The 27731-nt window shown below is 38.1% G+C and overlaps 1 protein-coding gene and 1 pseudogene across 1 annotated transcript in view; one reads left to right on the top strand and one right to left on the bottom strand.

The window, feature by feature from the left end:
• Window positions 1-866: 866 nt before the first annotated feature.
• Window positions 867-27731, bottom strand: part of MGAT4A (alpha-1,3-mannosyl-glycoprotein 4-beta-N-acetylglucosaminyltransferase A) — a 96623-nt gene continuing 69758 nt past the window's right edge. The window contains exons 7-16 of the mRNA XM_039872491.1: window positions 26123-26236; window positions 24605-24680; window positions 18464-18578; window positions 17256-17386; window positions 14727-14834; window positions 14405-14598; window positions 11491-11569; window positions 11057-11123; window positions 1795-1907; window positions 867-1661 (exon numbers count right to left, since the gene is read on the bottom strand). Coding sequence (XP_039728425.1) covers window positions 1635-1661; window positions 1795-1907; window positions 11057-11123; window positions 11491-11569; window positions 14405-14598; window positions 14727-14834; window positions 17256-17386; window positions 18464-18578; window positions 24605-24680; window positions 26123-26236 — 1024 coding nt within the window. The 3' untranslated portion in view covers window positions 867-1634. The remainder of the gene's footprint in view (window positions 1662-1794; window positions 1908-11056; window positions 11124-11490; window positions 11570-14404; window positions 14599-14726; window positions 14835-17255; window positions 17387-18463; window positions 18579-24604; window positions 24681-26122; window positions 26237-27731) is intronic.
• LOC120610324 (uncharacterized) lies at window positions 21339-21457 on the top strand (annotated as a pseudogene).

The following is a 27731-nucleotide window of genomic DNA, read 5'->3' as shown; positions in this document are numbered from 1 at the left end:
TAACAGTACTACTCTTTGGATATGAATTTACTTGTAAGTTCTAATGCAAAAGAATAAATCATTTTGGAAAAACATACAAATGCTACAATACCTTTCATCAAAACCCAATATTACAATTGTGTTTTTAAAATTAAATCAGTCATGACTCATACAGTAGCATCATCTAGAGAACACAGAACTCATAAAATGAGCACAGATATATAAGGATGAACAAGAAAAGAGATAAAACATCTACCTCGTGGATTAAATACAAAGATTAAAAAAGATGAGTTTGTCATCTTACATATCAGAGGAAATATAATGTGTTAGGTAGGTCTATGATAGTTTGGGTTAAGTGCATCACTACTGCACATTAAAATTTATCAGACTGATTTTTTGTGGGCTATATACCATACAAAGTACAGTAGAATAAGCCTCAAGGACATTAGTCTTTAAAATCTTGGCTATCAGGAATGACAAATGCCTTCGAAAAGATTTTGTTCAGACTGATTACAGCAGTCTCCCTTTACCCATGGGGGACACGTCCCGAGACCCCCCGTGGATGCTTGAAACCGTAGACAGTACCGAACCCTATATATAGTTTTTTTCCTATATGTATACACCTATGATAAAGTTTAATTTATAAATTAGGCACAGTAAGAGTTCAACAACTAATGATAAACTAGAACAATTACAGTGTAATACGTTATGTGAATGTGATCTCTTTCTCAAACTATCTTACTGCACTGTACTCACCCTTCCTGTTATGATGTGAGATGCTACATGCCTACATGATGAGGCAGACACGCTGGACAAAGGGACAATTCATGTCTCAGGTGGGATGGAGTGAGATGGCACGAGATTTCATCAAACTACTCAGAATGGTACACGATTTCAAATTTATGAAGTGTTTATTTCTGGAATATTCCATTTAATATTTTTGGATCACAGTTGACTGTGGGTAACTGAAACCGCGGGAAGCAAAACCACAGACAAGGGGAGGGATGACTGTAAAAAGCACCCCAGTTAGGGAATCATCTACAATCACTCTTACATGGCAGTGCATCTGAAAAATGGCATTAATTTGTCATGTTCGCATTTCCAAAGAAACATATAGAAAGAACTTAAAAAAGCAAGGTAACTGGTTTTCAAAAAAAGTATTGATTCAAAAATTTACTGCACAAAAATAATGTACTTCTTAAGTGTTTCTAATAAATTAACTCCATAACATTTTTATGTATATTTATATATTTATATATAATCCCTGATAATCTATAAAAGAGGGTCTAGAATAGTAAAATAAATGAATTTCAAAAGTACCCCCTTCATAAAATGTATTTAACATTAATTTTTGTCAAATTTAAGGAATGTAACAATATGTACAACTCTTATGTATTAGTATAATACCAAAATAGTACAAGTCATTAACAGGCTGTCATAACTGTAAAATGTCTGCGTCAAGTTAAAATTGGAGGACAGCTTAGGTTCGAATGAACACAATTATCCATGGGAGATTCACTTTCCGAGAGGAAGTGACAATCAGCTACAGTAGATTTCACCAGAGGTAGTGTTCAAGTAAAAAAAAAAAAAGGTACATGCTTCATTATCTTTAATCAACAAATTGATAGGAAAAAAAATGTTGGTTTCTTAGATGATCAGTTGGTGGCTTTTTTAATATGAATCTGAAATACAAAATTGTGAAGAGTACGATAAGGCAATTCATTTTCAATTCCATAAAAGCTTTAAATATGAAATCACAATCTTGTAAGAAATGTAGAATCTAAGCTGTTTCACCGACGAGACATACTGTCTTACCTCATTAAGAATGGCCCAAACAGCAGAATTCTGAATAACTGAAAGTCGAAAGGCTGAAATGGGGTTTAGGTTTGGATCCACCATTCCTTCTGCAACACCGTTCTCAAATTTTCCTTCAAAATAAAAACCAACACTTTGTTGGGTGGACTGGAATAAGCACACATGAAACATCACTGATTTAACAGGAAAGAAAAACACCAAACCATTTCTAGTGGAGGTCTTCAGACAGGGCATAGTTGAATTTTTTTCCTTCTACTTTTATTCAACTTTAAAATTTTTCATGAAGTAGTGTATGCTTAAAAACATTAGAAGCTACCCATTGAAAGAGGCAGAGCTATACTTTTTCTTACTGCAAATTCGAAACAAAACAAAAATACATTTGTTCTCACATCAACAATGTTTTGACATATAAGCTTTTAGCAAAATGTGTCTTACTCAAACCTTACCAAAATATACTCCATGCCATCACTTGGTCTGACTACTTTGAGGATTAAGTCAATAACAACATATTTCACTGCTTTAATTAGACATACACACAATGGCTGACCTTGAGCAGGACCTCAGTCTATGTGTATTCTTTCCCAGGTCACATCTAGAAGGAGTTAAGAAATAATACCCTCTCTAGGAAGTTACAAAGTAAAACTCCATTATAAATAACAAGCTGAAAAAGCTTTCCTATAAGGAAATGGACCAAGAACTTATATAAACAGTAACATGCTCTCTGTACTCAATCTTTCTTGCTGTGAGGAATAATATTCTTTTTAAAACAAAACCAAAAATGCTATTGAAGAAGTGACAGGAAAATGGTTGGTTCTGACACACATTTCTATAAGCCAGGGATTGGCAAATTTTTTTTTATAAAAAGGCAGAGTAGATATTTTGGGCTTTGTGCACCAAAAGGAAAATTGAGAGTACCACATAGGTTCTTACAGAGAGAAAAGAAATTTCCACAAAGTTTTTATTGATGGAATTCAAAATACAGTAACGACTGAGTACATTTTATTTTTCTAATGCAAGTGTACCAAAGAGAATGTAATTCCCTTTGGTGGATAACATTTCAATGAACTGGAATTCAGTTAATGTTTTTTATTAAGATCAATTATAAATGGTTGTGGTGATGTGGATCGATGAGATTTTATATATATTGTCTTCCACATTTCCTTTCACACAGCCTAGGTACTACCAAACACCGACACCCACAGGCACATAATTTTAACGGGGCATGTTCATACTTGGAAGGTATTTACGAACTTCTATTAGGTTCTTCTCTTTGATATCTGCCTTCTAGTGGATCATTACATTGTAGATGAATCACTTTCAATCCAAGGGTACATGGAAATTCCTCAAATAGCTTGATATTACTTGTAGTTCAAATAACATTAACTGTCAAAGTGACTTGACTACAACAGTTTTACATATAAGCACCATTTTATCTTGTAATTTTAGGCTGAATTCATTAAGAAACATTATCAAGTCTTTAGCAAAAATTAATTTTCAAAGAGATAATAGTGGTGAGGGCAGTTCTTCTCACTTGGAAAATTTCAATCTGGTTCCTGAGCTCCAAAAAAAAAAAGAGGAGAGAGGGAAGGAGTGAGAAGAAAGGGAAGGAGGGAGGGGGAGACGGGGAGGGAGAGAGGATGAGAATTCACAATAAAATTTGATCACTGCTAAGCCCAGACCTGCTGTGTGGTAGGACAAGTCAGGATACTCATTTCCTATTTCTAACAAAAATTCACAGAATTGATGGCAAAGTCCATGGGGTGAATGAAGTTCACCACAGACACCACTGGTTCAATAAAACAATGGTACATGACAGACTCAAATATTTTAAGCACGTGCTGATGAATAATAAAACAAACACTATAGGCTTTGAAAACCTTACATTTTCACAAGCTTTGTAAATTTACCCTCTTCTCCTTCAGATATATTTTTACCACCATTCTTCGTAACACATCTTAGCAGATTCCACTTCAGGTCATACTGAATTTGTTTTCTCGACTTGTTTGAAAATATTCTCGTCAGCAGCTGTTCCACAGACTACTCAGAGACCAAGTCTTCAGTCACTTCAAATTGGCACTGGCAGCAAAGAAAAGCTGGGCAGTACTGGCAACATGTGTCGCGTTATCAAGAGCCAAAGAAAACCACTAGAACAACTTGCTTTGCTTCCTGATTACTGACTGATGTTCCCAAAGTCCTCAACCCTTTGAGCAATTGTTATTGCTGAAGGCCTAACAGTTCTAAATAAGTTTATTTTGTCTACAGACATATTTTTGGCCACTGTAATTAACAATGAATTAACTCACCACTGGGAAATGGTTTCACTTGTTTGGCTAACACACGAGCCACTTCGAAACTTACTTTGGTTGTATCCTCATTTGAAAATTTTATTTTTGTGAAGAAATTATGCTGTGATGAAATGTTCCATTTAAAATTTTTCTGACCACTGCTTTCCTGTGAGTTGACTGTAGTACGGTGATGCATTATTTAGCACAGCTACTGCATCACTGCATAACCCCTAAGACCTGCCACCTCACTGTAAAATAATCCACATTCTACAGGGTTAAAAAGCCTTCGAAGACCACTTTTCTTGTTTTGTCATGATGGGTAAACATTGATAATTTTTTAAAAATATCACAGTATAGTGATGTGTGTGGAACTCAAAACTCTCAAATTGTAAATGCGTCACTGCTATTTGTAGTGCACTAAGCAGCAACACGAAGCAACGAGAGCACCACCTCGATCCCTGCTGCACTCATCTCTGCCGCTGCAGCGTGTCAGCGCACGGACATGACAGAGACAGGTGAGCATGGCTGTGCTCCAATACAACTTTATTTACGGACACTGAAATTTAAATTGTATAACTTTTACATATCAAATATATTTTATTTTTTCAACTGTTTAAAAATAAAAATAACCTAAAAAATTTTTTAGACATTCTCAGCTCATGGTCCATTCAAACCAGGCAGCGGGGCAGATCTGAGCCATGGGCTACAGTTTGCTGGCCCGTGTGCTGTTAAATTTATGAAGTCTATTCAAGAGTCTTACAATATATTAACTAGGCTCCTACTAAGATACAAATTGAAATCACACCGGAGAATGTTTATATTCATTTTGTATCAAAAATATTAAACTTATGAATGGCCAAAGTAATGTTATTTAAAAAATTACTAAGAAATGTATTTTATCAAAGTATTTCCACACTGGGACTGGCCTGGGGTAGGGAGTACAAAAAAAATATATTGATTATTGAGTTAGGCAGGGATTCAGGGCTGAAACATTTAACTAATGAGATATAACAACCGACAACCTAGATAGATGTCTGTTACTAGGAGACTGGCTGAATAAATTATGATATGCTAATACAAGAGAAAACTAGGCAGCCAATTAAAGAATGAAGAAAAGAATGAAGCTGAAAATAATATAGTTGAAGACTTACTGCCATCCTAAGTATATACTGTAGAGAAACTCATATGTGTATAAAGTGTTCAAATTAGCATTGTTTATTTATATCAATAAAATGATGGAAACAAACTTCATGCCAAACAAGAGATAGACAGTGATATGTATTCATCCGTGGAAATCTATACAGCAGTGAAAATGAATGAGCCACAGATACATGCATCCACATGTATAAACTCACAATGGTGAGAGAAAAAAATTGTAGACTACAGAATGGAGTAATAATTTATATCTGATTTAGAAACAACCAAATTAACTGCCCTGTTTAGAGACATATTATACATATGTAGGAAAGTTTAGAGAAAATGGTAACCACGACATTTTGGATGGCAGTTACCCTTGGGTGGAAAGAGAAAAGAAGATACTGGGGGAAGAACAATCGATTTGGTAAACCTTAAGCTGGGTAAACAATATGTTTACAATATGAATATCATCATATTTGTATCTTTTTGTACCTCTGAAGCATTTACAATTTTTAAAAATGTTCCTCTTCCACATGTACATATGTACTTTGTTCCATGAAAAATCAAGATGCAGAGAGAACAGGGTTGTAGAGTATGTTGTTTGTATATGACAACTATGTTTTTAAAAAAAATACTCATATTTCTGAGTAGAATACTTCTCGAAGTATTCATTATAGGAACTGCTGGGAAGCACTGGATAGGAGGGGAAAGAAGAGGGAATGAGACTTAAGTTTACCCTTTTAAATTTGTATTTGGTACCATGTCCACGTATTATCTTTCCAAACAACAAATTTAACTTCTGTTCTTAACCCAATGTTCTAGTAGGTAAGCGTTAAAAAATAGAAGGGAAAAATGAAGAAGGAAATTACTGAAGTGACAAGAATCCTAAAATCCTAGTATTAGGAGGGTGGGTTCCAAGGTCATGCCCTTTGCAGACTTCCTCCTGCCACACGGGACAGTGGTCCGATCCTTCCAGTTTTCCGTGAAAGGCTCTTCTGCCTTCTTATAACTTGAACCTACTAGTAAGTCCACTATTTCTTTCACAAGACTGTCCTTGGCTGTCATACCATAGCCAGCTAACCTACCCACTTCAGCTATCAGGTCCCTACTGACTATAGCTGACTGTCCACAATTTCTGATGTGCCTTCAGGCAGAAGCTGCTGCAGTTAGATCTGACCAAATCCAAGCCCCTATGTGGGCCAGTCTTTGTGGTTTGTTCCCACCCAAGAGGGCGCTTATTAGCTACCTCTCCGCAGGGTTCTGTCAGACTTCTGGACGGGCTCCAGTTTAGTGAGTGGAGCTACCAATCTCCCCTTACTACTTGCCACTATAGTCCTGATTTGTTCCACCGAGCCCTTAGGTGTGGATGTCCCTAAGCTCTGTACTAAGTCTGTCTCCCTTTAGCAGTGCTGCAGGGCTCTGTCCTGATGGCCGGCCAGCCGGCCCTGGAGAACACCCGCTCCCCTGCTCAGGGTCCCTGCAGGACAGCAGCCCACCTTCCTTGGGGTGGCATCTACTTTCTGAGCTGAACACTGGCCCTTCGCTGTCCTGGCTGGGCTCCTGGTGAGCGGGCTTTGAGCGGGCCCAGGGTGTCAAGGCCAATCTGTTCTGCCTTGTGAGCAGAAGTGATGTGGAAGGAGCCCCAGGTCTGGAAGGAGCGGGGAGAACAGGTGTCAGCTCCTGTCCTTCCCGGGGGGCCACCACCACCCTGGAGTCGAGAGCAGGGCTACTGTCACATGCACCTGGGTGGGGTGTCCTTACTGAAATTCAGATTTTCATGAGTGACTATTTCTCTGCTTACTATATTTCTTTAAAATAATTTTCACTAGTTTTGTTTCCCTAGGGAGAAAGTCCCCAATGTGCCATTCCACTCAAGCACACTTCTTAAGGGAGAAATTTTATATTTAGTTGAAAAAAATCAGTTGCTCTGTTTCTTTTGTCGCACAAGGTCCCGCCTGGGTTTAATGATCCATCAGTTCTCTTCTGGTCCTAAATATGCAGGAGCTGATGTCTGAGATGGTCATTTTCTTCAAATCACTGCAGACACTTAATATAGATGTCTCTATTCCCTATGCTACTTTCATAATCTAGAACACAACAGTCTCAGATTAAATGATAAAAGGTGACAGGTTAATACATGTATACTCAGCTTATTTTATGTACATTTCTAGAAGTGGGTTCAAATATAACCCAAGTATGAAAATAAACTCATCTATCCACCAAATTACATAGAAATTAGTCAGGGTTCACATCCAAGCCTTGGAGCAAAAACTGAATGATACCAAATGTAAAAAACTGCTCTAGAGAGAGTAATAAGAATGCATCTGTCCTGTATACCTAGAATATTACTTTTCCAATATTCTCTTTTACCTACCACTAAGAAAGGCAATAATTTATTTTAAGTAAAAGGAAATAACAGTAATTCACTGAGTAGATGTCAAGTGACAGGCTCTCTTCCTCAACTGCAGGAGGCACGAGACAAGTCCCCTCCCTTCCTAGTGAGCCCACACAACAGAGCTGGGAAGCGACGAACAAGCAGCAGAGATGCACACAGTGTGCTGGGAAGAGCAGAGAAGAGGGGCTACTAAACTGTTAATAAAGGATGAGAGAGCATCCATTAGGAGAAATATCCATTGATCATGTCAGGAGGAAAAGACAGCCAGAAACACAGCTGCACATAAGAGCATGGGGCGCTAGAGGGATGACAGTCGTGGGACTGGAGAAACGAAGACTAAGAGGACAGGGACATGATGGGACAGTGGGTGGAACTATGGAGTCTGACAGTGAGAAGTTGGTATGTTTCCCCTGGACAAACAGAATCACAATACATCACAGAAAGTACCTGCAGGCCCATTGGAAAGCCAGGAGAGAATGAAGGCAGATGCAAGTCCCCCTCTGGCTAGGACAGGGAGGCAGAGGGCGACCAATCAGATACAAATGGACACGTTTACGCTAATGCACAATAAGCGGGGTGTTCGGGGTGTCTCCCAAGGTTAGGTTCAGAAACCATATGAATGGCGACAGCAAAAACCATGGTGACTAAAAGAACAAATAGCGCAGTTCCTAACAAGCTGTGGACCCCTGCCAGAACCAGCTCCAGCTAAAATATGCAACCTATAAATCCCCAAGCCCCTGCCAGAGTCGCCCCAGCCACCAGCCAAAATGAACTACCTATGAATGCAAGCAGGCGCCAAAGCCCCTCTAGTTTTTCCTTTCCTTGAGCTTCAGCTCACAGGCCTGGGAAAAGATATCCAGACAAGCGAGCCTGCAGTGAATCAACTACATCCTGGGTGCCCTGCTCCAGACAACACCAAAGAAAACTCAAGCTTCTTGCCAGTCTACATAGCTGTTTAAAAGCACCAGCTGCCTTGCTCTTTATAACCCGATAAAAGCCCACACCCCTTACACTTTGGAGCCAGCGTTACTCTTAATGTTCGGCCCCTTTCCTTGCTCAGAAACTGAATAAACGTTTTATTTTACTCCCTAACTGAATTCTTTCACACCCTGTGGTACTGGCACTGTAACATTTTGGTGGCCCGTATGGGGACATCCCTTGCTCTGGACCCTGCTGGGTCTGCGGGACAATCTCCTCATCACGTCATCAGCAACAGGTAGTCGGTAAGGCCCCCTGAATCTCGGGACTAACCAGTCTCGAAATCGAAAGTGGAGTTTCTTTCTTGCCTCTCGGGAAAATCCTGTCCATCTTCCTCTGTGTTGGTCTAATTTTCCAATTTGAGGACACCTGAATCTTGGATTTTAGATCTCCCTAGGTTGTTCAATAGAGGGATGCTGAACTCTGGCTGTTCGGCATGACTCTGTCCCTGAGAAGTCCTCCTCTTTCCTTTCTTCTAGTTTTTATCATGGGCAATTCTCAGTCACCCCAGCCAAGGACTCCCCATTGGGATGTCTTTTTAAATACCTGGAGGCTCTGGTGCTTACTGACCTTAAACCTAAATGTTTGCTCTTTCACACTGCAATGTAAGCTTGGTGACCAGGAGGTCTGGCTCAAGGATGGCTCTTTCAATAACATTATTCTCCAGCTTGACCTCTATTGCCGCTGCCCTGGCAAATGGTCTGAGATTCCCTATGTTCAGACTTACTTTCTCCTTTTTCAGGATTCTAAACTCTAAGCCTCTTGTCGTATTCCTCTTCTCACCCCTTCTTCTGTCACTCCCTCCCCTCCTGCCAACACTGAAGACCCTCCACTCTCTGCTCCCCCCGCCCACCGATCTCCCACCATGCCGTTTCCCCACACCTGCCAGCGCCCCCTCCTTCCCTTCCACCTACTTCTCCTTCCCCTCCCTGCCTCCTTCCCTTGGCCACACTCAGTCCCGCCATACTTTCCAGGAAGCCCTTAACCCGGCTCGCCAACTCCCCTCGCTGGAGGCTGCCGGGCCGGAGGGACTCATCCGGTTCGTGCCCCCTTTTCAATGTCTGATTCGTTTCAGATCCAAATTAAACAAGGTAATTTTTCAGCGAATTTTTCAGTGAACGCCTCACTCTCTCCCACAGGTTCTCATGGAGAGACAACACAATATTTTCTCTACCTGCACTAACATGGAAGAACATAAGCAAATCCAGGTTAAGGCCAGAGAGTACAGAGATGACCTTAACCGGCGGCGGCCAGCTGCTTAGGTCACTGGTGCTATAGCTGCCCCTGGGCAGGACTCCAGCTGGGACCACCAGGCTGGGTCCTCTGACTGCTGAAGGAGGGACCGTGTCATCCTGTCTTCTCGAAGGTCTGAGACAGCCTACTATGAAGCCCGTCAATTACGACAACATTAAGGAGCTCTCAGGCCCGGTGATTCTGCACAGCTAGGCCCGCGAGAGAGGGAACCTGCTCTTGTAGAGCACCGAGCGCCTCGGCAAGACGAATCACCTGCTGTGTGAGTTCTAAGGAGAACTGTCTGATGGTAAAAATGGAATTAAGGAGTCCAGCTGTGCCTGTGCCTGTGCCTGTGCCTGTGCCTGTGCCTGTGCCTGTGCCTGTGCCCACCCCCCAGCTAGGATGCCAAGAACAACTAAAATGATACAGGGACCTCTTTTTATTCATGGAGAATGGCCTAACATAGGTAAGGGGATGGAGTCAATGAGAAGGGTGAGCTTGGGAACAACATGGGCTAAAGTGCACGTTCCCGTCCAGTTGGCGGGCAGACGTAAGTAGGCACTGGTACCACAAAGAAATAAGGGTGGTTTGTGGAATTTAAACAAGTATCAATAGAAATATTAAAATGAGGTTTGCCAAGTCTGAAGGAGGAGTGTCTCATACCTCACAGTACTGAACATACCACGCTACTGAAGTACCAGCAAGGGGAGGGATTTACGCAACCGCAGGAGGAACTGTGGATGACTTACAGGCCCAACTAAATGAAGGACTAGAGGGATTCCAGCCGACATCATGGTGTGACAGAGTCTGGAATTTTCTGTGTGCACCACAGGTGCTCAGGGGTGGCAGCTAAGTCAGTGGGCATCTAGGTACAGTTTTAAAGCTCAGGTGGGGCAGGGGCGAAAGGCACGGATTCTGGCCCATGAATGTCGCTGAGCCCGAGAGGAGCTGAGGCCGTACAGCAGGAACCCGCAGAGGGCGGCGGAAGGCCGACTGACTATCAATGAGCATCCACAATGACATCGCAGACAGAGAATGAAAGGGACTAGAAAGTGAACCTCTGATTTGAAAGCCTGGTTGGGTCAAGGTAATATAAGCATATACTAAAACGTAATAACAAGTAAAACCTGGAGTACGCTGGCAACTGTGAACATCTGAAAAGCATTCGAAATCCCTTTAGGGCGAATCCCGAAGAAAAAGGGACCTTTTTTTATGAGTTTAAAGTTGGTATTACCTATTCTGAAATAACCATCTTCTAATCGTTTGTCTTTGGTTTCTTTGCTTAGTTCCAAACCTTCACTCTAAAATAGGACAAAAACATGAATTTCATAAATAATTACTTCTATTCAAAACAAAGCTAAGTTACTACTATACCTTAATATAAAAATGGCGTTTGTGGCAGATATTTATGAAAAAAGAAAATGTTATCTCAGTCTTGAACCTTAACAGGCTTATCAATATGACTGTTCATATATCTACCTTGTCTGAATCTGTATATAATCTTTAGAAATTTAAATTAGAAATTTTAAATTTCAAATAATTTTAAATTTAAATCAATATAACAGAATACTATTTTCTATTAAAAATATACACAATCACCTCATGCACAAGAACATGAGTCTACTAGTATTAATCTTGAGGAAAATTAAGGAGAAAAAATAGTCATACCTTAAGAGGCAAAACTTCCACAGTTGTGTTTAGCAGAATATCTCCTGGATGTTCTTGGTTGCCACTATGGAACAAATAACTGGAAATAAAACCATGGAAATACAAGTCAGACTAGACTGTAAAGATTCAAGAAGGTAGCCTTACCTCAGAGGAAGCTTTCTACACATGCTGACAACCTAGAATTTGTAGCAGGTGTATGTCATGCTCTGAACAGTTGTGGGCAACTAAAAAACTGAAAGATGTAACCTTTGCGCGATATGTTAATTCCTTCTGTCAGAAAAGGCATGTCTACTGCTTAACATAATAATGAACTAAAAAGATTAAAAAAATAAGGACAGTTTTATGCTGCTGTTTACACTACTTTAAACCTCCTGGCAGGAATAACGAGACGGCGTTACAATACCACTGTGTCTTGTATCAGAAAATTTCCACCAGGGCAGCCACGAGTCATGGAAAATTCAAAGACTAGTTTTATCCAATATGAGAAAGTATCAGTAGAGTAAAAACAAATTAACCAATTCCAAATATCTGAATAATTCCATTTGTCAATGTTAACAAATATTTGACTATTGACTGATTACACGATACCCTGGGATGAATCTAAAATAGTCCCTGGTTATGAGTATAATGTGCTGATACCCTGAAAACTGGCATGTGTGGGGGAGGGTGGAAACTAGATAGGGCATACAAAGCATATCTATATCTAAACCTAAAACTTAAGTTTAGTTACGTTACATTGTTAAATGTTTATGTTTAGGAGTCAGAAAGACCTGCATCCAAGTCCTGGTCTCTCATTTACTAGAATTTGCACCTTTAGCAAGTTGCATTTTCACCTTTAGGCAAGTTTAGCTTTCTCAGCTTGAGTTTCCTCTATACAATGCAGATATTCCTGGCCTCACAGGACTGTACCAAGGTGTCTATGAGAACTGACAGAATACCTTGCATAGCAAAAATACTCAGCAAGTAACAGTTATAGTATGGTTCTGAGAGTTACAGTATTGTGCTGGTGGGCAGAAACCACCTGTGATGAGGACCTGCTTTCCCAATGTCGCATGGGTCAGGAGGCACTAACGAGAAGGTCCTTCTAAGCTACACCAAAAATTACTTTCGGCACTTTCACCAAGACACTTCTTTTTAGGACGCCCTTGCCTTGAAACGCTGCTCCATGTAACCATGGGCCATTCAACATCTCATCTATAGATGCAAAAACAGGGGTGGGGGAGCCACCTTTAAGAAAAGAGCCCATGGATATAATCTGTTTTATATGGATTGATTCAGAGGTGTTCACTCTATGATGATTTATAGTGAAAAATTCAATACCACTTAAAAAGTTTAACATTAAAAGTAAATGATAGTAGAGCCTTGCAGTAGAGTGAGATACTGTACCACCACTAAAACGTTTACGAATCACTTATGACAGAGTATGATGAAAATGTCAACTACAAAATTACATGTAGACCATAATCTCAAAGTAGAGAGTGTACAGAACTACCAAGAAAAAGCTGTGCCAGTATAGTAACAGTGGTGTCCTTGGGGTTGTGATTTGTTTTCCCTAATTTCTCATACTTTTAGATTTCTGTATAATGAACACATATCATGTTACACAGTCAGAAAATATTTTTCCTAACACTTCATTTCCGTGTTGATAGGGACAACTTCTGCCTTCCCCCTTCAGCAAATGGCTGGCTTACTGTGGAAACCAAACAGTGATTCCCTTGCTCTGTCCTAGGGTGGGTGGTTCTATCCACGAACTCTAAGAACATCCACAAACACTATGATTTTAGAACTATGTGCTCAGCAGGGGCATGTAAATATTACTTTACAGTTTATTATAAATGTATTTGTTGGTAAGAAATTTGATCTCCAATATGAGAGTTTTTAGGTAGGTTCTTCAATAGAATTATCTTCATTTGCTAAAAATAAACTAATAAACATGGGTTGAGGTTATTCAAGTTTAATAGGTGAAAATAATAACTCTGTGGTAAACAATATCTCAAAATGCAGATTATCGCTATATAGTATAAAAGTGAACATTAAATAACAAAACAAATATTACACATACTTTGTACTCATATAAGTACAAAATATTACTCAAAAGTATTTTTGTTTTTCCAGTGATGTTCCCATCACTGGAAATATTTTTATACTTAAATTCCTCTTTAGAATCGGTTTAGAGCAACAAAAGAAAATTAGTAACATTACATTATAGCTATGCATTGTTTCTGACCACCTTCAATAGAATCTGGCAGATTCTAAAGCCAAATGGCCCTCACATGAGGACACAAATACAATAAGCCACAGGCCAGAGAATTAAATTCTCTTCTAAGGATCACATGTAATAAGCCACAGGCAGTCTGGGGAACACAGCCAAAACTGAGCAAAGGCTGAAGGAATCATGACTGCTAAATAAAAAACAGTGAGAAAGAATCCTAAACCTTGTAAAATGAACATGAATGTTGAAAAACATAAAAGGGTTGTGAATTCCCCCATGTTGTACTAAAAGTCTGCAAAACCACTGTCTAGAAATAGTCAGAGCCTATTAAATTTATCATTTCAACCAAACTGCTGCGCAGTCGACTGGCTATCATTCAAATCTTAGGGGATATTTATTCTAGGACAGGGATGTGAAAACAAATTTGAGATTTTGAGGGAGAGTTCTACATAAAAGTATTAAAAACTATATTAAATATATGTTCGGAAATACTAACGTAATTTATCGAACATGATAAATACTGATATTATATCTGGAAACAACACACCTATTTTATTACTGAGTTGTAGGAAATGTATTTTATAACCCAACATTTGGGACCCACTGTTTCCTGACATCTGTTTTACACACAAAAATTCCAGCATAATTCACATGAATAAGAGGCCTGAATTGTAAGATCGAATGTATTCAATAATCACCTACCTTTCTACATTGACTGGCTTATCAAATTTAAATAGGATGTAGTCTCCAGCTATCGGGGTTAGAGCCCAGAAGAAGTCCTCCCCTACATATGTTTTCTCCAGTGTGTGTCCTTGGTAGACCTTCAGAGAAGTAGATACCTCTGCAGGTGGGTTTACATGGATTTTAAGAAGTAATGGTTTCATGTAATCTTTATCCTAGGGAGAGAGACAAGTATACTATTAAAACAACACATAGCTTATTTATACTTAAAGAAGAAGGGCAATGATGATGCATTAAATAACAAATTGTACGTGCATGAGAAAAATCAAATTAAATCACCAACCGTGAGTTTCTGAATTTTTCCTGCTAACGAAGAATGCAGACCAACATGCTGGAAGAGGGAAGGTCTGAAGCGAATTCGCAGATTTGCTTTCTGTCTATCACAATGTTTCTAAATATGAGGGGAAAAAAATCATGTTAGTGTTACATAAAGTGAAATCATGCCCTCATCTGAAAAATGAGAAGTCCTTTAAGGAAATATTGAAAAGGAAATCCAACTTCATCTCGTACTTCCATGTCAAGATTTTTTTAGGGTTCTCTTTGAGGCATTAACAGAATTGCTCCCTACTTGATAAATAGACATGATGCAGAAATTAAAAATAAGCACATCTAAGGGAAGAGTTAGGATTTAACTTCAACCATCTTTCGAGATGTCAATATAGATTTGACTTTTAATATTAAAATGCACAGACTATAAACCAGAGGTTTGGTTCAAATAGACAAAATATACAAATATAATATAAAGAAGAATTTGCAAATAATAAAAGGCACATTTTGTTGCATGAAAGCAATCTGAAAATGTGAGACAATAACTTGACTACAAGCAAGTAGATGTTACTAAAAGTTCCATAGATAAATCCATCCCAGCACAGTTAGGGGACACTTCTGTTTCTATTCAAAGTCCTTCAGGGCCCAGACTTCAGATCACAACCTGCCCTCACACTTGGCCACAGAGTGTGAAACCTATGATGCCAGCAGGCTCTCGATGGGCATTAGTTCGCTTCTTCAAGAAAGCCATGGCTGGCTGCTTGTCCTTTGATAAACTCTTTTCATTCTCAATGAATTTTTATATTTTAGGCCAAGAACATATTGAAAAAGACACATTTATAAGACATTTCCACTTTGAAAGACCTCCAATAATTTACTATGTGTTAAAAGGCCTGATTTTTCTTAAAAGGTTTTACTTCATTAGCATTATTGCTAACACTAGAACAGAGGTGGAGTAGTATATTTTATTCACACAAATTCATCTACTCAAGTGGAAGGAGGGGAAGGGAAAGGAAGGGAGGGAGAGTAAAGGAGAAGAGCAAAGGGAGCAGAGAAGAAAAGAAAACTGGGACTTGAGACAAAGCCCATCCTCAGCAGCAATGGACACATGTGGGCCTGAGGCCCGGGGGACAACCTTTGGAGAATGTGGGGGTGCTCTGAAGAGAACCAGACCCGTCGGAGATGGCTCTGGGTGCCAGCAGGTATGTGGTGACAGCTTCCTCTACTTCCTAGTGAAAGCAACTAGAGATTTATAGGCCATGGAAAACTGTGGCCTTAGGAAGAGTGAAAGACAGAACTGTCCAAAGAGTCATGTACTAATATTTAGGGGTGATTTAAAGGGTTTTTGTGGTTTTAATTTTTACTGTCAGTTTTTCACCTCACGGGCTCATTTTTAGAACCTAACCATATATTAAACTGCATAGAACCAATTCAGTGCAAGTGTACTTCAGGAGTATAAAGAGGACATTATCTTTCTTGTGTCCTACAATAAAAATTCCTATAAATTGCAAAGAAAATACAGGTAAGGGCTTATATCACTAAAATGAGTTGTTCGAACCAATTTATATGTTCTATTGTTGAAAAGTAGATAATTCTATTTCACTGTATTCCATGATTTTCTCTAAGAAATTGGTTTTTAAAAAAATGAAGGCAACAATAGCTTATAGACCCAGAAGATAGTGTTCTAAAAACTAACTGGCAGGTAGGATGACAAAACTATTCTAGGGAATACAAGGTCATGAAGTCAAATTAAGTTGTTTATTTGTTAAAATAAATGTTAAGTCGACCCTAGAATGACATATGCTTATATTTCCTTGTTGTTACATGTCAAAATTGACTTAATTTTTAAGAATGTGTACATTCTTATTTCATGTATGCTTATACCGAATAAATGTTTTTTTTAAGAGGTACAATTCTAATTGGACAAGGAAAACATACCTAATTCATTTTTGTATTAAGATTACTATGGAAATAACTTGATATTTGAATAATCAAAGCAAAAATCATCATTCACTTACTTACCTCCCTGCCAAAGGTCAGCATATTAGTATCAATACTGGTTTCTTCCAAGTAATGCACTGAAAGGTACTTCTTTGACTTGCCATTGTTTTAGAATAAAATATTACTGTTCTATTTTATTGCTTATTTCCAAATGTGTTAGGGACTGATACTGACCGTAAAGTATTTTAAAACAGAAGAGCTGACAAAGAATAGGAAGAAAACTGAAACACTCCCCAACACTGGACAGATGTGACCAGCCCCTGTGGCTGACAGTAATGGGACAGCAGGGCTAAGATACAGCAGGCACTACCAGCAGTACGGAGAAAGGTGGGCTTCATTGATTTATAAGATTTTCCCACTGCTATTTAATACAAGTTCCTCCGATATGAAAACTTTTTATTGGCTCAAGAAAGAAGGCAAGCACTTCAGTCAGTGAGTGGAAACACCTATTTTACTGTTCATTTACAAAATTTGGCTCCCTAAAAGTCAGTTTCACGAAATACTGAAAAGAGGCTTCTTCCATGCTCGTAAGAAATTAACTTACTGCATCTTTTTCAGGGTTGCAGACTTTCACCCAGAGAATATGGTCTAAGAGCCAGTCAATAGGCTTATCCTTATAGAACATAAATATGAATTCCACAATCAGAGTGAGGTCTGGCGCTTGAAACATTTTACCTGAAAAGATATTCTCAGTCAATAGCTGTAACAAAGAAACGGGCATGAGTGGAGCTTCAGTGAGACCTACACGACACATGTGCTAAATCTTGTGCTTTCAGCTATAAATCATCATGAATAATGTCCCCCACCTGTCTGATCAAAAACAAACCAACGTGCTTTAGCCAAACACCGAACTGTTCCCTGGGTATAAATGGAAGTACAGAAGTCCTGACTTTCTGTTTCAAACTCATCATCCAACTTCTGGCTCAAAGGGTTCAAGAAGCAAGCCAGAGACTTTTCCTTCATGTCTTAAGATTTTTCTCATAAAAAAGAAACTTAAGAGGTTTAGGAAAAAAAAAAAATAACTTTTCTGTCTTTACTTAAACCATCTAAAGATGTTTTCTGACTCTTAAGTTCAAGATAAATGATGAGATTAAAGGTCTAGTCTTGAACACTCAAAGATTTAAAGGGCTACAGGAAGTGAAATGTTATCCTCTGGGTGTTTTTTAAGACCTGTACATTTCCTTCAGTTTTTCAACTTTAAACATATTCTCCTCAGTTGGATAATTTAGGAATTTTAGTTAAAACTTTTAAAATGAGCACTCTGACTAGTCTTTATTAACTAATAAAAGCAACAGATAAACTTACAAATCAATGACTAAACAGGAACTTCATGGGCTGCATCAAATACCAGGAATTCATATTAGAAAAGTGTTGGTGAGGTTTGGGGTTCTTTTTAAAAGAATCCCACTCTTGCAAGAGCACTGGGCTATAAAAGAGGAACTGAAGAGTCAGAGAAGAGCCCAGACGCGCACAGCAGGACCAGGGCTGGCTCCACGTGGGGACATAAGGGGACAGCAGAGCTGCCTTGTAGCACTCCTCAGTAAACACTATCACCTCAGAAACTTCCAAATCCTACTTAGGTCCACCTCCGTCATTTCAGACATGGAAGCTTACCTAAACTAGATTTCCTCAAAGGCAATCCACTTTCAGAGAATAAAGACAATTTTGAGGTTAAAAAAAAAAAAAATTAGTTTAAGATCCCAAGAGTCACAGTTATTTCTGAAAAGTAGATAAATCTGACATTTTTCTTACCAATGAAGCCCAGCTGGGAGAACTCAAGTATCATCCATTCCTCAGAAGGAAGTTGAAGGGCAAAATTTTTTATAGTGTTAAAGTAATTCTGTTTGACAATAATATCATCTTCGAGCTAGGAAAAGTTGAACAATCATATTAATAGATCAGGAAGGTTTAGATAGATTATATTATAAAGAAATTCAAGCACACTTTATAATGAAAATCAAGAAAACAATGGTCAAAAATGATGAAAATACAAAGTTAAATTTTATTAAAAGGAAATGAGGAAAATAAAATGGAAGACGCACATGGCAAGTCGGTTGGGCTGCCCCTCTCACAATGGGGAATGACACTGCCACCCCGTGGCCACTCTTGTGTGGTCCCTTATAATGCCCAACATGATTTCACACTAGTCTTTTTTCTTTGCAAAGAAAAAGAGTTTTTGCAGGCCTTTTACATTTTTTTGCTTTTTATATAATACACATACCAAGTCAAAGAGAAAATTAAAAAAAAAAGGCTAGTGGCCTTCCTTCTCTGTCCTCCAGCCACCCAACACCGGTATGGGGACGCAGCACTCATGGACGCACCGAGGGCTCCAACTTAAATCTACATTTTTATTTTTTAAAAAGGGATCATACTATAAAACTTTATTTTCCTCTTAAAATAGCATGACTATCTTCCCAGGTTAATAAATATATATTTGAACCATTCTTTTTAATAGGTGCACAATGTTCCACACTACCAACACACAATTCGTTCAACTCTGCCCTGCTCACAGGCAAACATCCAGGTCGTTTCTCATTTTTTGTCAGTGCAAACAATGCTGCAATAATATGCTTATACTTCTGTACTAGTGCTTTTCACTTCTGCAGGAGATTCCTAAAAGTTCCATTTTTATATTTTAAAAGATATTTTCAGAATACTTAAAAAGTGTAGCAGTTCACGGAGTGCCAGTAACCCCATGTGCTCCGCCAGTACCATGTGTTACTATGCTTGGGATTTTTATCAGTTTAACAGGGAGCTGACAGAGCAGTGATGATGAATGTATGCAAAGGCCTCCTCCCAGAATCTCCTTTCATAAAATTTTAAAGTCACAGGATGATTTAAGATCCTAAAAAAACCTTTTCTTAATTTCATATTATTTCTAATTACCTTCTAAGTAATTTTCACTTATTTTAGTATTTAGATTTTTCATGTGTTTAAGTCCTATAAGCTTTCTTCTTCCTATCTGTGAAGAAACAGTAGTTATTTGGAAAGATATGATATTGACTCACCAAATATTTATTGAGCTTTTATGTTCCAAACACTGCACTAAATCCTGGGACTACATCAGTGAACAGAAAAGACATATCTTTCAGGGAAGCTGAAGGGAAAACTAGACAACGTGGAGAGCTATGCTGGCACCTCAACTTGCTTTCTGAAAGAGGGAGTCCCTTTGCTCAAACCTAAACATTTATTGCATATGACCCCGAGGAAGGATGACATTAGATAATTCCAAATTTTTCCAATAAGTAAATTCAAAAACAAGTTTGGGGTGAATTTAAATACATAAAGATGTAAATACTATAGTCAAATACCTACTTAAAATTAGTATACTAATTTTGGATTCCATATATAAATTCATTTTTTTAAATTAAACTAGAAAAACTGCTCTGTTCCACTCTCACATCTCATCAAATAGCTTCACCTTTTAAAAAGTTTTTAAGATAATTGTACATTCATATTGCAGTTGAGAGAGGCTAAGCACTCTTCACCCAGTTTCCCCTAGTATAACATCCTCCAGTATCACTACCGTACAGTAGTATCACAACCAGGAAATTGACCCTGATACAACTCATCAGCCTTGTTCAGATTTTTCCAGCTTTACATGCACTCAGGTGAGTGTGTGTTTAGTTCCATGTGATTGTACCACGTGCCGATTTGGGCCAGCACCACTGTGTCAGGGTACAGAATGTTCCATCGCAAGGATTCTCATACTACTCTGACATCCACAACCACCTCCCTCCCTTCCCTGACCCCTCCGAGGCCTCTGGTGACCAGTGATCTGTACTTCGATTCTAGAATTCTGTCACTTCAAAAATGCTACATAAATGGAACCACAATTCCCCCGAGATCCAGGATTTCCTGAGCGTCAACGGTCCATTTCGTTTCATTATTTGGTACTCCATGGCATGGATGTGCTGTAGTTTGTTTAACCACTTGCCTGCCAAAGCACTCTTGAGCTGTTTCCAGATTGGGGCTATTATGAATAAAGCTGCTGTGAACCTTCATGTTCAGGTTTTTTATTGAACATATGTGCTTCTCTGAAACCTGAGTTTTGTCATGGCAAGAGCCACTCAAAAATCTAACATATCTGTTAGTGATTGCTAGTACTGCATGAAGCTAAAAACCAAGATGCAAAATACTGTTTTTATAGTACACAAATGTAGTATCAGAAAGAGGTTGATTATAAATGCATTTTTTACTTAAATCTTTTAAAAGAAACCAAAAACGACAGTGGCTACCCAAGGGGGAGGGAGGAAACAGTGACGGGGATGGGGATAAAAGTGAGACTTCTGTGACTGTATCTTGCTTTACATAAGTTCTGATTATGGAATGTTACATTTTTTATAACCAAAAAGAAAGAAAACCCTAAAAACAGGAAACAAACTGAAACAAATGAACCTAGTTTCCTAACAAGATGGCAGCATGGCCACACAGCATAAAGAATTACTTCAACTGACTTTCAAACACAGAATTTTGACGATATAGATATACATCAGGATATATTCTAAGGGGGAAAAAGGCAAAGAAAATTTAAATTGCATTTAGTAGTCTAATTGTCAGCAGTGATACTGGTGGTGTTACTTTGAAACTATTTTAGGCATACTATAGAAAAAAGAATTATGTTATTGTCTACGGCCATGCCACCCTGAACAAGCCCAATCCTATCTGATCTCGGAAGCTAAGCAGGGTCGGGCCTGGTTAGTACTTAGATGAGAGACCACCCAGGAAGACTAGGTGCTGTAGACGTAAAAAATAAGTAAGGGATTATAAACTGACAAGGTCCTTGCAATCTGTGAGGTCAACCAAGGATTGCCTCACCTAAAAAAAAAAAAATTAATAAATAATTATGTTATTAGGACAATGTTAAAAACCAAGACTTTCAATGAAAGAGTAAACATATGTTTAAATTCAAAAACAAGTAAGTAAAAACCCCATAAGCTTACATTTGAAACAGGAATATCAATATAGATGTGATTTTTTTTTTCTCTGAAAGATAAAATTCTCTTTCCCTTGCTGAAGCAGAGATACCACGATAGCACTGAGCATTAAGCACTGAGACTGTGGTCCCAAATACCATCAGCCTCTCACAGGAACGGGGCTCCTTAGAGACAGAGGACTCCACACCTGGGTGGGACAGGACACATACAAGGTGTGCTAGTCAGTGAAAAAGTGATCGAGGATCACCAGGCTTACGTGGAGAGAGCACAAGAGCTGATATGAAGACTCCCACTGGTCCATGCTGCACTGATGTCAGTATCAACATGAATAATGATTGCAAGGACTGAGGGAAATCAAACATATTTTAAAAATCCACGAGTTCACAAGATACTTTAAAAATGGCCACCACTGGAGACTGCTATGGTACCAACTTTAGAAATTAACAGAGAGAAAGAATTGAGCATTTATTCTGCCTTTCCTTGTGAACTATTTTTCAAGGTAACCAAACAGTTATAGAGGGAAAGCTCTTTATAGAAGAATTCAGCTTATAACAACATTAGAAATTATAGAAACTAGAAAACTGACCTTTCATGAAATAACTTATCTGGGGAAAAATAATCAAAGGACGCTGAAACCACAGGCTGAATGGCTGCTGGGGAGCTTTGGAAAGGAGAGATGAAGCTGACACCACTAAACCTACTGATTACTCAGCATCACTAAAAGCGGGACAAGCAGACAGAATGTGCCTCATTATGTGATACGGTAAGAATTCCACAGCACCTCCTATGAAATGCTTGAATTGAACAGTTTCCAGAAGACACTGTCTTCAATTCCAAGTCAATTCTGCAGAGTAACCTCTGACCCCACTGCCTTTTGAGAAGCAATCATTATAAGTCATGGGTAGGATACACCCACAACATCTGCAACCATGAAGTCACATCCCTAGAATAATTATGAAACTTGGGTGAGATTCCTCTGCTTCCTTGCTCCTCACCTTAATTCTCCCCAAATTTTGCCAGGTGATTTCTATCCTTTATAAACATACCAGACTTGCATCAGACTGAGGCAAATGTGTTTTTCCCACCAATACTTTACAGATCATAATGAATTCACTCAGAGAATTCCATATAATATGAGATTATGTGGAGAATATAAAGCCAACTACTTCCCTTCTGAGGCAGTATTTTTGGACAAACTGGGTAATTTTAAAAATGTTCATTGGATTCACCTTTGAAACAGAAATAACCTAAACGACCAACAATAAGGTCATTATGATAACTTGAATAATGGTATTTCAAGAAGCAATGAAAAATTACGCCAATCTATAATTACTGGCAATACAAAGGTGTCTACGATATGGTAAGTGACAACAAAACAAGCTATAAAACAGTATGTACAGTATGATCCTGTTCTTGTAAAAAAGAGTTGTATTAAATGAATTTATATATGCAAAGCATAAATTGTTAAGAACAATGTCTGACGCATGGTAAGCAGGAGATAAAAGCTAGTTCATAGTTGCTGGTGTTATCTTACATACCTGACTGTGCCTGATGGAATTTTTCCTTACCATCCTCTTTCTAAACACCGTCCTCTCCATAATTTCCTAAATATTTACTTTTCCTATATTCACAAAAAAGCTTGAAGGTTCCATGAATTCTCTCCTTGGAGAGAAATTTAAAGCAAATTTTAAAAGCGATATAAATATATTTTTAAATTCTCTCTATAAAGTTCTTGACCATAATGTAAATATTTACATATGGCCGGCCCTAGGATAAACAGCAAGGTTCAACTACATTAATATTTGGGATATATTAAAATAAAGGATTTTAAAATTATTATTTTGAAATTAAAATAAGACTTCTCTACGGTATTTACAGGAAGTGTACTCTCTAAATCTAGGATAGTGATCATGTTTTTATACACACAATTGTTCTACATTGTCACATACAGTGTTATATTCTGACACTCTCATCATTCCCATCTCCCATCCTGGGAAGCAAGGAAGGGTTCGTGCACATTTGGATGCAGCTGGCCTGAGGTAACATGCCACAGGAGACACATACAGTCTGTCTATAATAAGTCCTCCTTCCCATGAGATACCAGGCTTTTTCCTTCTTTCTTCACCCCTCTATCCAAATAGTTGCCCACCATTCCCTTTCTGATTCAGAGACCCAGAGTCTCTTCTTGCCATTCTCATCAAAACATCCTCTGAGGAAAAAACCTAGTGAACATTTTTATACTGACAAAAAATAACTGACAGGCTTGGTGTGCTATATCTCTCAGCGGTGTCTGCATTTCAAATAATGGATAAAGATCTTGAGTTAAAGAGATGAAATTCCAATAGAGAAATTTAAGTTTAAATCATTAAGGAGAATGAGATTTGAAAGAAATAAGAGCTTCCTAGATTATTTAAGATGTCGCCTGCCTACCTGGCTAACTTAAGACCTATCGTCATTATCAACTTATTCTTTGAGCCATGCTGCTAAAACTTGGGTCATTAGAACTAAATGTAAGTTTTATTATCTTCAATATAAATGTAAGTGCATTGCTGCATACAAAAAAAACTATATTACCATAAGACCACTAAAAAAATTATAAGGAAATCCTTCTTTAAAATTTTCCAAATAATTAAATCTTTTTAACAGTGGAGGGAGGAAGGAAGGGAGGGGAGGATGAGAGAAGACAGAAGGATGGGACAAAAGGGAGGAGGAGACAGTGAGCTGCCCACAATCCAACCACCAAGCGGAGAGCTAGTGTCTGTGCTGGAGCACAGTGCAACCACAGAGCCCCGCCCCTGATGACTGGGGCAGATCCTTTGCTCTCTGGTGTACTGTTATGATCTTATGGATTTTAGAGGATTTACACTTCCAAAACATCCTGTTTTAATGAAAATATACCCTTGATATTACTTTTTCTTTAAAAGTGTGAAAAACATTAAAAGAAACCCACACTTACCTGAATGTAGTATGTACCCTTCTCCTGAGCATACATCATTAGAAAACAATAATCTAGGTTTTGCTTTGTTCTCCATCTGAAATATTTTCAAAAATAAGTTAGGAATCAGACAAATTTAACAAAATATGATTGGATGTATATTTTATAATATGTATTATGATATGTAACATACAATATTCTATAGCATGTACATATACTGCATATATAGTCAGTACATATCATATATACATGATGTACAAACATACACACACGCGCGCGATATGTATCTAACAGACACAGATATATAAACACACATACATAATACGTCCACTAGGAGAGAGTGAAAGAGAGTCCACTGTTCTCTAGTGAAGCCTTTTTCTAAAAGTATCCCCAACGCTAGTCCTTGACATGTCCTGAGGCAAATGGAGTCTGAGTAAGCCCCAGAAGCAATGCCGACCCTCCTGGAAACACAGTGGTGCTGTATGACAGGCACTGAGACATCCAGCAGCAAATACATTTTATGTTGAAAAAATTTTTTAACCCAAAATTTTCCAAACTTCCTTGACCACTGGCCCTTTTTTCAGTAATATCTTAAAATATGTGGGAACTAGTGCTTTAAAAATTATACTTTGGGGATCACTGCTCTGATCTCTAAGACTGCGCTTTAAATACAGATAGAAATAAAAATGTGTTGAATGCTTAAAAAACCCAAAACATCATATTAAAATTTACAATATTGAGTCCCTCCAGTGAATCCTGGTAGCCTACAGGAACACATTGACTAATGCTGAATAAGAGAAGTGGTTCTAAAAGCCAGTTAAAAAAAAAACAATAAAAGCTTTGACTCACACTAAGCAAACTTCAGAATATAGCTCACAGGCTGGTCTGAATTTAATGAGATTACCTAGATTTTTTTTTTTTTAACCAAAAATCGACCAAACTTAAATTTTCTAAAAATATAATTACAGTTACTGAGAGATAATTAACCAATTATCTGCCTTTGGGACAAATTAACAACTCAAGAAATATAATAAATCTCTTCTTGAAACACCATTATTTCCTTTCCTCTGGTTATAGAAATTCCAAAATATCAATAACTCTTAGATTACTTTGTTTTTTAATAACAACAGAATGGAAGTTTTTATGCTCTTCAAGTTTAGCGATTTACAAATAAATCCAACTAACAATATGGCAATATAATTTTGCAGAACGGTATTATTGTTTTTTCACTTCTGTTGAGTCAGTTCTCATTTATGTTGCACACAGACATGAGATTACTATCTGGACTAACTTCTAAGTTTCAATGAATATACTCCTAAGAAAAGTCACAACACCAGAGCAGCAGTTATAAAAATTAAGTTACTGAATACAACCTCTCATCAGAAACTCCACAGAATTTCCAATAAAATATCCAAAAATCTCTTAGTTCTCCCTGATCAGCCCAACCCTAAAGTGTGTTAAGTAAGCTTTGATAAACAAGAACTGCATTCACCATGTACTATACTCACAGAGGCGGGGCCGCGAACTGCACAGACTCACCTCACTCTTTCTTTGGAGTCTCCAAATGTCTCCTTTAAGTGTGTCAAGTCAGGATAATAGCTTTCAGGAGGTGATATTATTTCCACCAAACCAGAACTGATTTCTTTAGAAAATCTATCATGAGAAAGGTTAGTTGAGTTATTTAAGTTCTGTGGGATTTGATTTATCTTCATGCCCAATTAACTGTGTTAACATAAAACACATCAGTAAGGTATACTCTTATGGTCACAATGTGTTCAATGAAGTGATTAGCAAGAAAATACAGATTTTTCCAACAGCGCAAGGTTTTTTAAAAAGAATGCTTTAAAAACTGTAAAATGCCACTACCCTCAGAGTAGCATGGAAAACCCTAGGCCAACTGCAGGTATTACTTTCCCCAAAAGCATAAGGATTTTAAGAAATCAAATCAAGGTGCACAGAAAAAGAGAAGCTGAAGAAAAACAAACTAATGAATGTGTGTCTATATATATGTATTTATGCATAAATCAAAATTCTTCAATTTTCAGGAAGGTTTAGTTGTGGGTTATACACTATGTGTCATTCTAAACTAGCATTTCTCAACTGGGAGCAACTGTGTCCGCTGCGGGAACACTGAGTAATAATGTCTGGAAACATCTGGCTGTCATTAACTGTGGGCAGTACTGACATCTAGTGGGTAGACACCAGGGATGCTGTTACAGCACCCTACAACGTGTGAGACCATCCTCACAACAGAGAATTATCTAGACCAAGATGTCAACAGTGCCAAGGATGAGAAATTCTGTTCTCAAGTTTTTCCAATCCGTCTTTACTGACTCGAATGTAATTTCATTTTTATTTGCATTCTCTCTTATTTCATTTTTGCAAATCTCCACAAAATGCCTGTGCAATTAATTACCTGCCTTCACACAAATGTTCTCAGGGCTTAACTGCACTTTTGTTTTTTGGTGTGGTTTTCCTACAAACTGAGGGAAAAGGGAATCAATGGACCCACTGCATGAGCACCACAGACCTGCCATGTGGCCCATAGGTAGAGGGGCCAGGACTTACTGCCCTGGTCCTATAGCAAGGAGTCGAGGCTAAACTGTGTTTCCATGAGGCTGCCAAGAAACTGAGCACTTGAGGAAAAATCTAACAAATGAAGTTTAATAACAAATTATGCATATATTTTTTTAAATCTCTGGTTTTAGCATCATGATAGACAAATATAGAGCCATATTATTTTAAACCTAGAGTTGGTAAATAATTGTTGCTTCTCTTTTGTCTTTTTAAATAGAAAATATGTCTTTTGGGGGCAAAAAACAGATACAATTCAATGAAGAAACCCATATCAAGACAAACTTTTATGATGTCACTTTTAAAACGATGAAGGCAATATTTTAAAAACTAATGATACATGAAATTTACTAAGCTCTCTAAATGTTAACTGTGATGTGCCTTGCTCACAGTAAATCATTCCTCAAGCTTTGCAGAATGAAAGAACAGATTTAGACATAGTTTAGCACCGAAGGTTGAAACTGCTACATGACTATCTGCCCTGACAGCAGAAAAAAATTTTATTAAATTTTTTTAATAAAAAAGTCAAGGTGACATTGATCAACAAAATCCAATGTTTCAGTCATATATATAT

Source organism: Pteropus medius, unplaced genomic scaffold (genome assembly GCF_902729225.1).
Source record: "Pteropus medius unplaced genomic scaffold, Ma_sr-lr_union100, whole genome shotgun sequence".
NCBI classification, from domain to species: Eukaryota; Metazoa; Chordata; class Mammalia; order Chiroptera; family Pteropodidae; genus Pteropus; species Pteropus medius.
This window is presented reverse-complemented; position numbering and strand designations above follow the sequence as displayed.